Here is a 16,806-nt window from a genome sequence, read left to right as displayed (position 1 = left end):
AAAAAATATAAATATACAAAATTATTTATTGTCCATGAGTTTATTGCTATTTCTGGCGTATACAATTATAAATGTATATTCTTTCGGGAATATATATTTATATATGTATGTGTGTACACAAAATTTATTACGAACTAACAATAATCTCTTAAGAGAATTCCTGACCTGCAGTCTCTATTGTTATACGTTAAATTTTATTACATCTTTATGTTTCTACATGAATATAAATAGTGATGTTCCTTAAACTGAAAGTGTGTCTATCAAAATTTCCAGCAAAAGCATTTAAATATATAATGGATATGTTTCTACTCTAAGTTCTAAATAGGACAGTATATGTGAAGATACATTATGTAATTATGATTACATAATAATAAATAATATAGATGTTCTAATATATGATACTATTCAGTCGCTTGTTCAGACATGCCGTGTGGACGCGTTTGTAAAAACCCGTTTCAATGATGAACGAAGTTGCCATTTCTTCAAGTTCTTCTTAGACGCGAATACCCGGATTGGTGAAGCGAACGTATCTCAGTAGGGACTCGTTCTCCTCGCAGACCCACGGTTTCTTGTGATGACACGCCACATCGTGCCAGTTCACACCGTCGTTGTAGAACTGATTAAGGATCGCCAGACAATTCTCGGGAGCGCCGCCCTGAATAGCCTCCCGATTGTCAGGCTGCGGCTTGCCAATGCTGAACAAAATACGCGCATATTGTTCACAACATAGAACAATGTTCACAAGAAGAATCCAAGTATCTATGCACTCTCGGCGCTCGGAGACGCCTTAAACCTTGACTATTGACTCTGTAATGAGCGCACGCAGCGATCGCTGATTACAGAGTAGAGAGCGATAGATTAGTCGCGGAGAACAGGAAAAAAGGATTTAATGACAAGTCTCCGATATCCTTGATCTCAAAAATAAAAACCGCGTTAGCACTATTATCAGCTTCGATAATGCAAATTCATTCTTGATGTGCGTGTGAGCGTCCGATATAATATTGTATTAAAGCGCGAAATTAGAGATCAATGCCTAACTAAATATGCGTATACGTGATGTAACGAATCTTACCCGCCGCTCTCAGACCAGTCGTTTTGAGCGCGATCATGGGTCGGCGCGAGCTTCTGCAACTCGGCGGTCCAGAACCAGCCGTTGATGTGAAGAGGCTGCAGATCCGGACGGTCACATCCCTTGAAGTCACAGAGACGACCAGACGTCCAGATATACTTCACCTTATCTGTAAGAAGAAATTTTATTTTATTTTTTTCTGTTGCCGCTTCCTCTACGAAGAATCAGGATTTGTAATACGACACGTACCTTGAACGATGCGGTTCTTAACGAACTCGTTCTCGGCAGAAGTCTCCAGCGAAACTAGATCCATGCAACGTTGTCGGCAGTAGTTTCTGGCGGACAACCAGTCCAACTCCTGGCCAGCCGTTCTCTGATTGGCCCACGAAAAGTAATATCCTTTTCCATTGAACCGCTGATGGATAATTCCTACGATTAATAAAAAAAAAAAGAAAAAATTGGAAGAATTGTACGAGTTGACCGGATATTAAAAACAAAAATAATCTTTCTAGATATCTTTGGAAACGAGAGAGGTATGTGTTTACCGAGAAGATCTCTTCTCGGAGTGAAAGTCGCGGTATTAGTGTCAATCGCAATGATGACCCTGGCAACCACAGTCACGACCTAGACATTGGCACCCACATTGTATGTTGATTACATAGTCACTTTCCAAATAAAGAAGAAGAAAGTTCCCGGACAAGACGCGTCTTGGAACGCGTCGATTGGGCTACGCCTAAAGAATGAATAATTAACTATAGGTTCCGCACGCGCGTAACACACATTCTCCGGCCTTGACGTTCAAGTCGTCAATGATGTTCAAGAGTTCCGTGAATGTTGTGTTGATTTTTCGCTTGGCACACGGAAAATGCAACTTTATTTTACTGCTAGAACATTTTGTAGAAAAAAAAAGAAAACGAAAATTTATTCTTTGTGTGTTTGAGCAACCATCCTAAAAATTCGGGGATAAAGGTCCGTCTGAATTAGATACGTTCTTGTGAGGTGTGTGTGTGATATCAGGGTTTAGAGTCAATAAATACTATGAGAGTGACGAAAGAAGAGGTCTTTATCTCTGTTGTAACATATTACACACACACACACAAAAGAACTGTAAATCCGATCGTGCACTCTACGCGACTTACCTTCAGTAATGCTAATGTCAGCGCTACTTTTAAGTCTCATGGCTAGAAAAATGCGTAACAAACCGATATTTAATATTAGTGTTTTGGAAAGTTCTCGAGATAAGAGCTACAAGAATGTGTAACAAAAAGTTGAGGGCTCCATTTAAGAAATTGATGGTGACCACGTAACCTTGACAACGCTATTTAAAGTCATAATAATAATATTGCCATGTAATGCGTCTTATATAAAACCCTACTACTTTTCTATTTACAATTTTTTTTACAAAAACGTTATTTCTCGAGTTGTTTTAGGGTTCCCACTTTTTTCTCACCCTGTATACATTATTTTGCCTTAATAAATTTGTTTTATTATTATTTGTTAAATAGCTCAAAAAAAATGGATTGAAGATAAACACACAATAGTTATTACTACAGAAATAGTCAATATGGGCGGGAAATTCGAGGAAGAATTGCACTCGAATTAATTATTGGAGGCCCGATTCAGTTCGTCAATCATCGATTAATTCGACTGAAAGGGACCGTCCCGAAAAAAATCACATTACATAAAGTGATAAAGCGGATTCGAACTCGGGACCTCCATTGTTCGTAGCCTCTACACTACGAGACCAACAGGCCGGTATGGCCGTTATCTCGTACTTATACTATAACGAGTGAAAAGCACATGATAGTGTTTTTTTACCAAATTTGTGCCGGACACATGAGCATGGTGTAGTTTTGCATATAGATCTTACGTAAGTTTTTTATACGAACAAATATACAAAGTTTCTATAAATATGTTTATTGCAAAAAAAAGTTTTTTTTATCGAAATAAATAAGTCTAATGTCAGTTGAAAATGAGTTTATTTTTATTTAATTACTTATTTACGGGGAAGAATACTGTACAAAATAAAAAACTTATAAATTACATATGTATATGTATAAAACTATATTATATATATTATATGCGTTCTTGTGAAAGCGTTCTCAGGGTAATTTCGACTACAAATATATTTCCTTGAATAAAATATCAAAGAAACAGGTTTTGAATTCTGAAAACTTTCAATTAATATATTTCAGATTACGTTAATGGCCCGTGTGACGGGTCGCGGTGACTTGTCACCTCGACCAGTTTGAAAATGATGAACGTGAAAGTGCCACCCGTACATTCCGTACTACTTACAAGAGGAGTACGAGACCATTTCCAATTCAAATGTGTTTACACCAAGCTGTCGAATGTCATTGTCACACTTTCTATAAACGAGTGTGTGTGTCGTGTAAAATGTGCGAGGCGACAGACGACGACGATCACACACAACTTGTATTAGAGGCAACGCTCTGATACGATAAGCGGAAGATACGACCGACTTGAGGTTGAGCTAAGGCAAAGCGATGACCTCAAAGCAAAGAAGGAAGTAGGAGAGAACCAGTTGGAGGAGGAAGATTCCTTAGGATCGCACCGTCTTTAATCACAAATATTGAAAACTACTTTCTCCGGTTTAAGCGGGTTTCCTTGGATGGAAGAAAAGAAAGAAGATTCCCATCGGAACGTAATTTCCGAGCGAGGCGACTCGGGGACGCTTGCATTATTATTTATCCCAGCGTAAGATCGTCTTACATAAAGACTATTCTAAACGGCGCTATTTTTACACGATCTTATCACTTCCCATCGAGTTTTGTTGAATGTTAGATTTTACTTTCGTGCAAGACAAATTTATTCTCGGCTGATCATTTTTTTTTCTTTCAGCCAGAAAAGATCAACGTGACACCAAATAATACGCAGATTATTGTTTTTTTAAACTATGAAAAAAGACAGTTTTTTAAGTCTATCTTTCCTTTCCAAGCAAACTTCAACAAACAAAAATATACCATAAAAAAAACTATAAACTGTAAAACCTGTTCAGTGAAAATTTCCTTTTTCCGTTGGTTGGACAGATCATGAAAAAACTAGCAATGCGTAAGTTGTTACTTAAGTTGTAGGAAAAACACTTACTTTGTGCGCAAAGTCCTGGATTTGGCGCTTCCAGAATCCGACCGCTGGGTTGTGGTTGAAATTGGGCGGAGGACAGTGTCACAAGAGCACCGAAAAGCACGAGTGTTATCATTTTTCTTCTTTCTTGTATACGACAGCCAATAAAGAGACTAGAAATACAAATTGTGCGATTAAATCGTGCGTTTAAACGGGAAAAGGGGAGGAAGCGAGATTTTCTTTCAAAAAAAGTTCTAAAAAATTTTTTTTATCAATAACGCTTCGTGTTTGTTATCTTGACGTTTAAATGCCCTCGAACTCACTTGAAAAAGCGACTCATTACAAAACCGGTTTCACGATACTCGACGTTATACAGGGTGACATCTCGGCGCGTTCGGTCTTTAAACTACACTATTAATTAATATTAGTTTATATTATATTTTAATTCGCCATGCAGTTGTGTGTAAAAAATTCAGCTAAAAAAGCTACGGCGACAAAGAGAACATGGAAGAACATTATTATTCCAAGAACAATCACACACATGTTAATTTATAATTAATACACAATTGTGTTTCATTAACTTGTAATCTTCATTTAAAAATGTTACTCTAATCGCGTTTGATTAATTCTAGCGTAGTCTCTTAAAATCTCCTCAGGCATCACAAAGGATCGTTAAAGCATCTCAACATCTTAATTGCATAAAATCGTGTGCCTGAGAATTTACTCACACACTCTCAGCCGCGATGGAGCACTTTTCTAATCGGCAACAGATTTAGGCGCCGCAACGTCCAAATCACGCGCTGATCGGAGAGAGACTTCAACAGGTGTGCCTTCCCACGACGACGTCGTTCACGCAGACGTTCCACGAAGAACTGCAGTGCTTTCGTGACAGTCACCCCTATATATACACAACGAGGACACATTGTGTCAATACTTTTACCACTCAACGGGCCGTGTTTTCGAACGATGGAACTCGCCCGCCACGGGGGACCCTGTCGATGTCGCCGCGTAAGGTCGCCGTTTCGCTTCCTTCCTCTTTGGACGGGAAGGAGTCGTCCTCGAACGTGAAACCGCATGCTTAACTCGGGCGTTAACTGTACTGTCTTTCCTCCTTAAAATACGGTACGTATTTTCCGACGATTTTTTGTGTTAGAAAAAGAGAAGAAAAACTTTTCTTTCCGTTCGCCGTTTTGCGCGAAGACGCGCGATCGCGCGCAACAAAAAAAAAAAAAGCGGAAAAACTCGTAGGATATATGACGCGTATCGAGAAATGATCAAGTGTGTATAATTTTAAATGAGTTGATTATAACTATATGTGTATATTGATTGCAGAGATATTAGAAAACTAGGACGTCGTGTAAACATTCACGTTGTGCCGGAAATTCTCACGGTTTTTCGAGCTCACTCACGTCTCCTGCGATTCGCCGAAACGTAGTTACGATGCCGCATCTTTTCTCTCTCTCTCTCTCTCTCGAACTCCTCATCCGTTTGTGAGTGGCGGATAATTAATTGCCACTATTAAACTGGGATTTTATTTGACACAAAGTTCATTAGCTCGTGTCAAACGTTTTGCGAAGGAAGAGATGAAGAGATATTCGTGTGATGCGAAAGATAAAATATAATTCCGAGAAAATATTTAAAAAAAAGCGTAGAGAAACGTTAAAAATTAAGTAGTACGTGTTATATTTGCAAACACTTTCTCGAATATCTTATTTTCTCAAACATATCAGAAGTTCGAGAAATACGTACGTGAGTTTCTCAAAATTCGATGTCTTTGAGCAAATTTATGCAAAGAATGGAAAGTGTAAAATCCTAAGTTTTTTTTTTGTTCATGCGCAAGAGTGAAAGGAAAGTACACGAAAGAAAGAGAGTATGAGAAAATTGAAATGGCTTGTCAAAAATTCTCGGAAAAAAGTACATACGTTCCGCGTGCGTTTGCAAATATATGGGGAATAATAAATTTTTTAACGGCGCGCGTTTGTTCTTGAGGTAAAAAATTGGAACTGTGGATATTTCGTCGCGTTATTTTGCGATCCAAATGTTATACCACTGCGTTATTGTATACGCGTTTGTGCGTTTGTTCAAGACGGCGTTTGACTGCGCGTTTGACATTACACACAGAGGTGACTTCCGAGAAAACGCGAAACTTTCGCTAGTATCCGCCCGTGGAATTTTAAGTAGTCCCCGAACACACATTTTTCTTTTCGTCGTTTGAAAGACGACGCGTGTCAAAAATAAGTATGAGTCAGTCGGTCGAATGTCGTAAAAATTGCGCGTGTGTCCTTTGAATGTCCTGAGAATATAATTTTTCTTGTAGGAGAAACATCGCGCGCTTCGTTCCTCGAGATTTTTAATTCTCATTGTATAACTTAGCAAATTAGCGCGAAAACACGATTTGTGAAACCTTCGCGCATTTGTGAATTTCGCTGTAAAAGTAGAAATAAATTTTATGTGTAAGTGAGGCGAGCGATAATATAATATTAGGAGAATTGCAAAAAATTTATAATTTTTATTGAGGAATTATAAAAAATACAAATTTTGTAAAAATTCCTTTTTTTCTCTTACTAGCACAACACAGGCGCGGGCTACGCGCACGCTATTATTGCTTTTATTTTAACGTGTAGTGTGAGTGAATTTAACCTGTCACCACAATGATAGCTAATATATACGTCCTACAAACAATATAAAACACATGTACATATGAGAAATGTCAGAAATAACGTATGAAAATCAAACTCAACTAAGGCCGCGCGCCCGCGGTCAGTGACCTCCCCCCACCAAGGCCGCGCGGCCGAGGTCAGTGACCCCGCCAAGGCCGCGCGGCCGAGGTCAGTGACCCCGCCAAGGCCGCGCGGCCGAGGTCAATGACCCCGCCAAGGCCGCGTGGCTGAGGTCAGTGACCCCGCCAAAGTCGCGCGGCGGAGGTCAGTGACATTACTGTAGTATGTATATAATACATATAATACAATATAAAGTATAATATTATAAATATATAATAAATTATATGTATAATATGTATTATTTGTGACATGTCGTCAGTAAGTGATTTTACAATACACGCGCGTAGTTGCGATGACGATTTTTTTTTAAATAAACGGAGACGTTTCCTTATTCCATTTCTATTTTTTTTTATCTTGTTCACTATTGTTCGCTTTCCTGTGATTTAGTTGATGAAGACGCTGTCAATCTCCATTACACAGCGTATCGACTGAGCAGTCCGTTCAGGTTCCGTTTTGTTATAGTACTGAAAATCTATAGTTTACGTGACCGTATGTTGTTCGCCCGAAAGTCGCCCCGTAATTTCTGTCGTCTTACTTTTGTAGACGCATGGCGCTAAAACTAGCAGTTCAGAGCGTCGTAAGAAAATACAATGAGACGACCGCTCTCAGTCAGACTTTTTTCTCTGGTTACAGTCTTCTGTGCTGTGTGATTTGCGTCTGTCAAATTGCGTGTCTCCAAGCGCACTGTATCTGACGCATGCGCGTGGGATTTTCGCCGGCGAGATTTATCTTCCTAACATTGCTCCGACGAATGTACACATCGATGTACACGTTTTTGTGACAACGCTACGTGGACGTCAAACGGATAGGCGCGGCTGCTCGTTCGCCGCCGGAAAGAGAGAGAGAGAAATAAAAATAATCGAGCAAGTTGATCGGCCGTTGATCGATCGACACGATGGAGCAACAAGTCGCTCCTCGTTACAGCGCTCTCGCATACGATTTCCCACGATGAACGATGACAAGATGTCCAGTGTAACCCGGCGTCGCGTCCGTGGTAATTTGTTTACAAGTGTGTGCGAGCGACGTGACAGGTGCGTGATCATCTCAGACACACGCGGCCTCGGGAATGCGTCCTTCCTTGCACTTGGACAACGGTGTACGTCGATCTCGGGTGCACGGTAATTTCTCTACGAACATTGAGGAACGATGGCACAATCGGGTCTCTGCCGGCTGTGCGCGGAAGCCAAAAACGGTCTCGTCGGTATTTACGAAAACGAGGGCCAGAAGCTTATGATCGGATTCAAGATAGCAAAGTGCCTGCAGATACAGGTAAAACTGTCCGCGAAACTGTCCTTTGCAACAACCGCAAGTAAGATTTGTGTGATCTCGAAAGAAAACGAACAGCTTTGCTCATCATCGCGACTACTCTTTTGCTAATTCAGTTCTATCGCTATGCACAAAATATACGTCCGATACATTTGTGTTTTTTTTTTTAATCACTAATGATTGCTGTTGTGACTGTGTGTAGGTTCTGATAACCGATGGCTTGCCGCTTACAGTTTGTGTAGATTGCTGCGACGTGTTGAACAAGTGCAACGAGTTCATCGAGAAGACCAATCAAGCGCAGATCTTGTTGAGGGAGTTGTTGATAAATTCAAAGACCAAGTTGCAATCATCAGAACCAGATGTGGAATATGTGGCGGAGACCGTAGAGTTTCCGCAGCATGAAGTCACCGATCATAAAGAAATCATCGATCAGAAGGAGTGCCAGCTGTCTGACAATTACATTAACGAGACAGTGAAAAAGTGTGAGGAAGAAACAAAAACTAAGGAAAAGTCTGTAGAAAAAAAGGATAAAGAGGAGAAGAGAAGTAAAGAAGAGTCTAGAGAGGAAAAGAGATCTAAAGAAGAGAAAAGGTCTAAAGAGGAGAAGAAGAAAAAATCAAAGGAGAACAAATCAAAGGAAAAGAAAATGCAAAAGATGGAAGAAACGTCCAAGAATCAAAGGCATTCGTTGCGCCTAGATAAGAAACAAAATGATATAACTGTGAAAAGTAATATCAACATTGTAGATACATCTGGTAAGATACATTTACGTATTTGTACATAAAAAAATGATTATGTTTAAAAGTTAACGATTTAATCTTTGAATTATATTTATAGTATAATATAATTTTAATATCCGGTATTTCTTATTCTGAATGTAGAATCAAATTTAGAAATACAAAAGTCGCAATCAGTAGAAAAAACACCAGTGGAAATGAAGCATTCAACGAAGGACAAGTGCTTGGAAAAATATTCCTGGCTGTGTACAGATTGTAATGAGACCTTACCGAGTTTGGTCAGTCTAGTGGAACATCACGAAAAGGTGCATAACCAGCCACCCAAATATATGTGCGTACAGTGCAGTAAAGTTTACGACAAGTATCAAGGATTTGTCACGCATGTAAAAAGACACGGAAAACAAGACAAGGAGAAGTACAGGTATATGTCATTTGTTGTAACAATTGTACAAGCATCTCCACAAGAAAGCAAGTATTTATTTTTTAAACTGTTATTTATAATTTTTTTATCTTCAGCTGTGACGAATGTGGGAAGACGTACACGCAACAAAAAAATTTGGTCGATCACATGTGGATTCACACCGGTGAACGACCGTACAAGTGCAAAAGTTGCGACAAATCCTTCAAAAACTCCAGCTCTTTGTTTATTCACAAACGATGCCACTTACCTGACAATTTGAAATACCAGTACCAATGCGATCAGTGTGATAAGAAGTTAGTGCAGTATACACTATACTTTTTTTCACGTGCAAAATGATTTTTTTTCTTGAAGAAATCTTGTGTACATCCGTTGCAAAATTGATTTCTAGATTTTCGACAAAGCCGAACCTGGTGACGCACAAACTCATTCACACCGGAGTCCGAAACTTCACGTGCGATCAATGCGGAAAAAGTTTTATGCAGAAGGGAAATTTGGAAGCTCATTTCTTGACTCACACAGAAGAGAAGCCGTACAAGTGCTCCATTTGTCCGAAGGCGTAAGTTAACGCTTCATTTCACGCTTCATTTTCATGTTCGTACATTTGTGCCGAGTTCAAGAATTGTCAATCAAAATTACAGATTTAAGACGCCTATGCAGTTGAAGAAACACGATTTGGTGCACACTGATATCAAGCCTCATCAGTGTGCCGTGTGCGGGAAGACTTTTAGAGAAAAGAGCACATTAAAGGAACACAGCAGAATTCACAGCAACGCAATGCCGTTCACTTGCGAATACTGCGGAAAAGCCTTTCGTTTCAAAGGAGTATTGGTTGTAAGTTCCGTACTTGTTGAGATCTAAGGGTTTGTTTCCGTCGAATTTGATATTTTAATTGTGTCGCGATTACAGACGCACAAGCGACAACACACTGGAGAGCGTCCGTACAGTTGTATGGATTGTCAGCATCATTTCACGAACTGGCCGAACTATCAGAAGCATATGAGACGACGGCACGGAATCAATATAGCATTCACTAGGTTTCTACCCAAGGATCAACTTCCGATTCAATTGCGACAGTCGATGAAACAAACGCAACCGCCTCAGATAAAGGAACAATCTTGCAATCAAGCTAATCCAGATAATCCGCTTCCCATATCCGCTGTAGCTCAACCGGAATCCGCGACACAAGTAAATATCGAGACTCTTATTTATTTTCTCATGTGTATCAATAAATTGATTTTATTTATTTATACTGCTTTACTTTTTTTTCACAGGTAATACAAACAATACCTCACGCTGCATCACAACAGACAGTCGCCCGAGCTATTCCAACCACCACCGTTCAGAGTTTCCAAACGGACGTCACTAGTACTGTTCAAGAAACGGTATTCAGAGAACAAAATACAACGTATTTCACTACAGTATCAGTTACGCCGGATTTGTTGCCAACGAATTTGCCATATCACTTTTATACCATGTCAAATGTTACGGGAAACATTTAATTTTAGTACGGATAGAAGTTTACGTGACCCTTGAAAAACCCTTTTCGAGAAGTTCGCTTGACTTTCTCGGCACTTACCCAGCCATTTGTCTATACGCAAAACCCTGGTAACTGACGTAATCAGCCTTAGAAATGATTAAAACACAAAGTTCGAGCAAAACAAAAAACTATTATAATCATTAGTTTTTGTACTATTGAGTGAACAAAACAATTATGTTACTGAGATTATATCTGTAATATCTAGACACATACGTAACACACGCTGCCAGAAAGTTCAAATAAAGAAGTGCAATAAAGAAAGCAATAATGACGTAATTTTTTTTTTTTTTTGAATTCAAGTTTATTTTGCGAAATTGACATATCTTTTCGTTGCACCATTTTATGACGATGTACAAAAAAAATTGTTGGCACAATGTAAAACACTCAAAAGTGTCATTTGTACCAATGGTCGATCGACGTATTCGATATGTTGAGCATTGATATTAATATTATAACAGTATATATTAGTATACACATCTCATTAGTGTATAACTCAATCATTTTAGCCGCATTTGTTGAATAGATGCATTTAGCAAGCGTATATTTGTTTTATACGCAAATTTCTATATAATAAAAAGTTTATATATATATGTGTGTGTGTGTGTGTGTATTATAGTTCTAATTTATACGTTACTTTTTTTATGATTGTTCTTTTACGTAAGTTTTATGTGTGTACGCGCATAGAGAAACGTTTGATTTTATAAACACTTATGTACACTTTAAAATTATATGAATATGTATAACACACACATTTGAAGTGTGATATAATTTTACACAATTATTTAGACAACTGAGACAAATAAAGAATATTTAAAATATGGTAGAGAATTTTTTTATGTTTAGTGATGATCTGTTTTAAAGACTACACACATTAGATATTTTGTATCGCGCCTTGTCAGAGAATACTCGCAGGATCTACGGTTTAAATTTCTTAGGGAGGCTTTAAACACACACGCACGCCATGCACACGTACACACACAAAGGAGAATATCGGTCAATACCGTATCCATGTGCATACATGTATCGAAATCAAATTGCACAGGTATTATGAAATATTATCTGGTATTAGCATCGGTTGTCTTATCGCGTAAAACAAAAGATAACATTTTCAAAGTGTCTTTTCAGGGATAGTCTTCGTTCTCAGACATTGGGTGTGTTTAGCCGAAGCTAGCGCTACGTAGCGCTACGTAGCGGCTTCATGTAGCAGTTGCAATTGCTGCGTTACTTCTGCTGGACAGTATGGCTACGCGTAGCATGTTCTAAGTAGTGGCCGCCATTTACAATAATACCGTCTCAATTATAATACTTTGACACTTTTTTTGCCATTTTTATAAATAATTAAAAAACACAATTTAGCAACCGAAGAATACAACGGCGATTTGTATACAAACATATTTGCGCTTACAAAAAGCGCTGCGCGTAGCAATACTATCCAGCAGAAGTAACGCAGCAATTGCAACTGCTACATGAAGCCGCTACGTAGCGCTAACTTCGGCTAAACACACCCATTTTAAAACGCTATTTCCTGGGGAAAAACACGTTCCTTTACCGAAAGTTCCGGCCGAGTAACTCTCTTGAATAACCTAATAGACGGCTTCGAAATGGCTTTCCAAAATGTTACTCATTGCATTTTCGATATGGACGGCTTGTTATTAGGTAAAGAGATGTTTTTTATGTGACGCTTGCATTTAAATTTATAAACAATATTTATATCGAGTAAAATCCACTGTGCCGATATAACATAAAATACATTTCAATTTTTTTTTTTTCATTTATTAACTTTGTTACACACGTGTTTAATTCTCTTTAGTGGTTTAAATTTTTTTTTAAATAAAAAAGTGAATATAATTTTTTCTACTGAAAACAAAAATATGTTGAGACACTTTGTGTTTGCAACATTTAGACACGGAATCACTGTACTCGATGGCGTACAATCGTGTCACTCAAGAATATGGGAAGACGTATACCTGGGAACACAAAGCGGCAATTATGGGTTACAGAAGCGCAGAAGCTTTGGGCAAGATAATAGATATGTTAGAACTGCCGATCTCGGTGCAAACATTTGAGGAGAAGTTGGCACCAATATATCAAGAAGTATTTCCTAGTTGTGGTCTTATGCCAGGCAAGTTTTTACAAGTGGCAAAAGTAATTTTTACAACATATTCTGATCACAATTTTAACCAACACTACACAGGTGCAGAGAAGCTGCTGCGGCATCTCAAAACCAACAATGTTCCTATTGCGCTAGCTACAAGTTCGTGCCAAGAAAGTGGTACTTTAAAAACACAAAACTGGAAACACATATTTGATCTGTTCGATCATAAAGTGTACGGTGGTTCCGATCCAGAGGTGTTGCATTCAAAACCAAGTCCAGATGTGTTCTTGGTTGCCGCAAAACGTTTTCCCGATAATCCCGATCCTTCAAAGGTTCTTGTTTGCGATGTTTAAATTTATTTTAAATATCTGTGTTTCACATATCAAATCTATAATTTATTGTGTTGTGCATAGTGTTTAGTCTTTGAAGATTCACCAAATGGAGTTCAGGCTGCCAATGCTGCCAAGATGCAAGTTGTGATGGTCCCAGATCCTCAGCTTCCTAAACATCTCGTCAAAGATGCCACATTGATCTTAAACAGTCTGGAGGATTTCAAGCCCGAAAATTTTGGACTACCACCGTTTGTAGCATAAAATTATTTAAGTTCTTGAGAGATAAAGTATTTAGACACAAATTAGGTCAAATTTCATATCTAAACTCTAGTAACCAAAGTAAAATATGATGATATCGTTATTGATAAAATTTACACAAAAGCCTGCAGGCAGGTTTTGCTTGACACTTATTGGAACCTGACTGATGTATATACAAATTTTTTTTGAAAAGGATTATACAAGTTTTAGTTTTCAGATATGTGTATTTTCATATTACACAAAGCAGTTATCACTGTCAGAGTAAAAGAGAGTTAAAAAAGAGAGCGATGAAAAAACCCTTATTTACTTACTTACAAGATCTCTGTTTTACAACACTGTCGGTTATAGATATATTTTAGTGTCTACTGAGTTCCTTGTCAAGAATCTGCTTCTTATATAATTTTTTTGTTATAAAATGTATTGAGAAAAAATTATATACACAAAAGGTAAACTATATACACATACTCTTAATAGAAACTGTACAGGAGAAATAAAAAATATATTTCTGCAAGAAAACAGTAATACAAATTTTGTAAAACTTGGAATTTTGTCAGTTTTATAAATCTTAACATCTTATCTCTTATGACGCACATGTACCTGCAATATAAATTTTTTTTATGTAATAAAGGGAAGAATATATTTAATTTCCCAAATATAAGGTTTACATTTTCTGACTTCTGTTTTTGATTAACTATATTTTATTAAAACAACTATATACACATATTGCGACATACATACACATATATTTATTAATAGTACAAAGTATATATCTCTCTCTATTTTTGAGAAGCTACTTCTTGAACCTTCTTAAGCACTTCCTCAGATTTTAGATTCGACAGAGGTATACACTGTTCTACACCGTACTCTGCAAAATTAACAAAATTTACGAAAAGGTAAATAAACATTAGACACTCGAGTAACTACAGACGCGTCGTATAATTCTCTAAAAACAAAGTAGCTTGCAAAGTCACTTGTGATTACTGTCAAATCAAAGTGCGTGTGAAAGAGAGAGAGAGAGAGATTTGTTCGCTCTTACGTACCAAAACGCGCGTACAGTTTCGGTTCGATTGACGAGCATTCCCTGATCAAAACGGGAAATCTCGGATTACTTTTCTTCAATGGCACATACTGTTGCTCAATGAAATCTCTGTAAGATGCACACACAGAAAAAAATTGGGCAAGAATTTAAATTCATATTCACACACAAAACGTGAGCTCCTTTATTTCAACAAACACGGTTTTTGTTTTTTTTACCTAACGCCTTGACTAGATTTGGACGTTTGACAGAGCAAGATTCTCAACTCTTTCAGATGTTTTCCGAATTTCACAGCAGCCATCGTTTGTTAATTGTTGACGGCTTTTTTTAAAAAAAACATACGACGGATCTCCTTTCAGCCGAACTTCACAACCGTGCCCTATTTTCGCACAGTTGAGTAATTTTGAACAGGAGGTTAGGTTCGTTTTTATGTCAAAGAAGCTGCCATCTAGGTTTACTTCTTTGAGTCGGAACCTCCACCTCAAATTACAAAGTCGGTAATTTGAGTCGATTATATGTCGATAAGCTGGAGAAAGTTTTTTTTCTTATTAAAAAAATTAATCATTACTTTTTTAACAGAAGCAAATTCTAGTGTTATTTATATCCTATCCATGTATTACTTGTCTGAGTTGTGTTTTGTCTCGTTTTGTATAAAAAAAGCCGCACACAAACTTGTGAAATAGTTTAAATACTCGATTTTTGCGAGTTCTATTCCCGCCTCCCGAATTTTTTTTTAATTCTAAAGAAATTAAGAAAAATTTTCGTGGAAGTTAAAAAACCTAGAGGCGAAGCTGAATTTTAATCTCGAAGTTTGCGAGTTCTTTTTTTTCGATCGATCGTCGCGTTTCGCGCGCTCTCATTGCAAAAAAAAAAAAAAAACGTTATGTATGTACAAGCAGATAGGGGTAACGATTAGTGAATGGAGTATCGATTTGCGGTCCTAATTCTCAGGTCAACGAACACATGTCACTTTTTTGCTCCTCAAGGATCTTTCTGGTTCCCTTAATGAAAGAAGAACCGCACCCACGACAAACATTCTTGTAATTGCTCACGTCGCTCCGACCGACATGACGACGTATAACGCGCATACACACCTTCTTCTTGTTGCGAACAACGTTTGCGGTGTGTTTAAGGATAAAGTAACGTTAAATCCATAATAGAGCAAGTCCATGGCGGCATTACGTGCATTCTACTCAAAAATAATATTTGTTTCATTGCGATACGATATATGAATGAGAAAATGATTAGTTGTCGGCTAAAGACTTTTCTTAAGACGTCTTGAAAAATCCAGTAAGATTTGCGTCCTGAGAAAACAATCACCTGCGATCTGATGAAAATAAATGCGCGCGTAAACTCTCGTTGACTTTTTCTACTTTTAATTTCCGCAATTAAATTAGCTGATTAGCTTCCAACGATTGAAATACAGATTTTGTTTAAGTGTTTGTACATTCGGTGTTACGACGCGGTGTTACGTCACAAATGACGTGATAAATGATAACGATGAAATTTTTTTAATGGAAGTTCAGAAAACGAGAAACAAAAAAAAAGCGTTGCAGCCCCGAGTAAGTAAACCCTTTCCGAGTGAGATCGAGCAAACGCGCTTATTTATAAGACGCACACATGCGCCACGTTGGTGACCACCCCCGCGCTTTGAAAGACAAATTTATTTTGTCTGCAAAGTAAAACAAATATTGTCTGAACGATCACGCGCGTAGATTGACTTTTCCACTTGTTGGATCGCCGCAGCTTTTTCGACGCGACTGACAAACCGGAATAATTAAACAAATCTATTATCCGTTACAGCAAAAGCGGCTGAGTGAGCAGGTGGTGTAGCGATGATTTGATTATTGCGACACGCACGTGTGTCTCTTAATTTTAGATTTTCTTGTCGCGAGCGTGAGAGAGATCTAACAGACATTGCGAGCAAACATTTGTAAGAGTTTTATTTGTATCAGGAGCAACAAATTTATTGATGCGTAAACAGAATGACAAAATCCGAGTAGCAGTACCTTGATAAGTATCTTGATTCGAGAAATATCTATAAATTCCCAATCAATAATAGGAAGAAAAAAACTTAAGAGAGTTTTCAGAGAGTTTACAATTCTTACGATTGCCAATACTACTTTTTCTTTATTATGAATACGATTAAAAAATTACGTTAAAATTATGTTCGTTTATTTCATCAAAACAC

At 37.8% G+C, this 16,806-nt stretch overlaps 4 protein-coding genes across 4 annotated transcripts; 2 read left to right on the top strand and 2 right to left on the bottom strand.

Annotated features, from left to right (window-relative positions):
- Positions 1-21: 21 nt before the first annotated feature.
- LOC109853764 lies at positions 22-5,037 on the bottom strand. The gene is made up of 5 exons (XM_020426157.1): positions 4,882-5,037; positions 4,178-4,326; positions 1,319-1,498; positions 1,073-1,238; positions 22-695 (listed from the first exon to the last, which is right to left on the bottom strand). Exons 2-5 carry the CDS (start codon positions 4,287-4,289, stop codon positions 494-496), a joined length of 660 nt encoding a protein of 219 aa, XP_020281746.1. The 5' UTR covers positions 4,290-4,326; positions 4,882-5,037; the 3' UTR covers positions 22-493.
- Positions 5,038-8,825: 3,788 nt separating this feature from the next.
- On the top strand, positions 8,826-11,677 carry LOC109853752 (zinc finger protein 660-like). The gene is made up of 7 exons (XM_020426144.1): positions 8,826-8,954; positions 9,081-9,357; positions 9,453-9,650; positions 9,746-9,913; positions 9,996-10,188; positions 10,264-10,542; positions 10,629-11,677. The coding sequence occupies exons 1-7, from the start codon at positions 8,846-8,848 to the stop codon at positions 10,854-10,856; spliced, it is 1,452 nt and encodes a 483-aa protein (XP_020281733.1). The 5' UTR covers positions 8,826-8,845; the 3' UTR covers positions 10,857-11,677.
- Positions 11,678-12,060: 383 nt separating this feature from the next.
- Positions 12,061-14,212, top strand: LOC109853749 (pseudouridine-5'-phosphatase). Its single transcript, XM_020426139.1, has 4 exons — positions 12,061-12,550; positions 12,798-13,016; positions 13,089-13,321; positions 13,403-14,212. Exons 1-4 carry the CDS (start codon positions 12,496-12,498, stop codon positions 13,580-13,582), a joined length of 687 nt encoding a protein of 228 aa, XP_020281728.1. The 5' UTR covers positions 12,061-12,495; the 3' UTR covers positions 13,583-14,212.
- A 70-nt stretch (positions 14,213-14,282) lies between these two features.
- LOC109853750 (NADH dehydrogenase [ubiquinone] 1 alpha subcomplex subunit 2) lies at positions 14,283-15,033 on the bottom strand. The gene is made up of 3 exons (XM_020426140.1): positions 14,834-15,033; positions 14,620-14,726; positions 14,283-14,444 (listed from the first exon to the last, which is right to left on the bottom strand). Exons 1-3 carry the CDS (start codon positions 14,914-14,916, stop codon positions 14,356-14,358), a joined length of 279 nt encoding a protein of 92 aa, XP_020281729.1. The 5' UTR covers positions 14,917-15,033; the 3' UTR covers positions 14,283-14,355.
- Positions 15,034-16,806: the final 1,773 nt, after the last annotated feature.

Source organism: Pseudomyrmex gracilis, unplaced genomic scaffold (genome assembly GCF_002006095.1).
Source record: "Pseudomyrmex gracilis isolate BER0280 unplaced genomic scaffold, ASM200609v1 scaffold_54, whole genome shotgun sequence".
In the NCBI taxonomy this organism is placed as follows: Eukaryota; Metazoa; Arthropoda; class Insecta; order Hymenoptera; family Formicidae; genus Pseudomyrmex; species Pseudomyrmex gracilis.
Note: the sequence above shows the minus strand (reverse complement) of the source record. Positions and strands in the feature narration are given on the sequence as shown.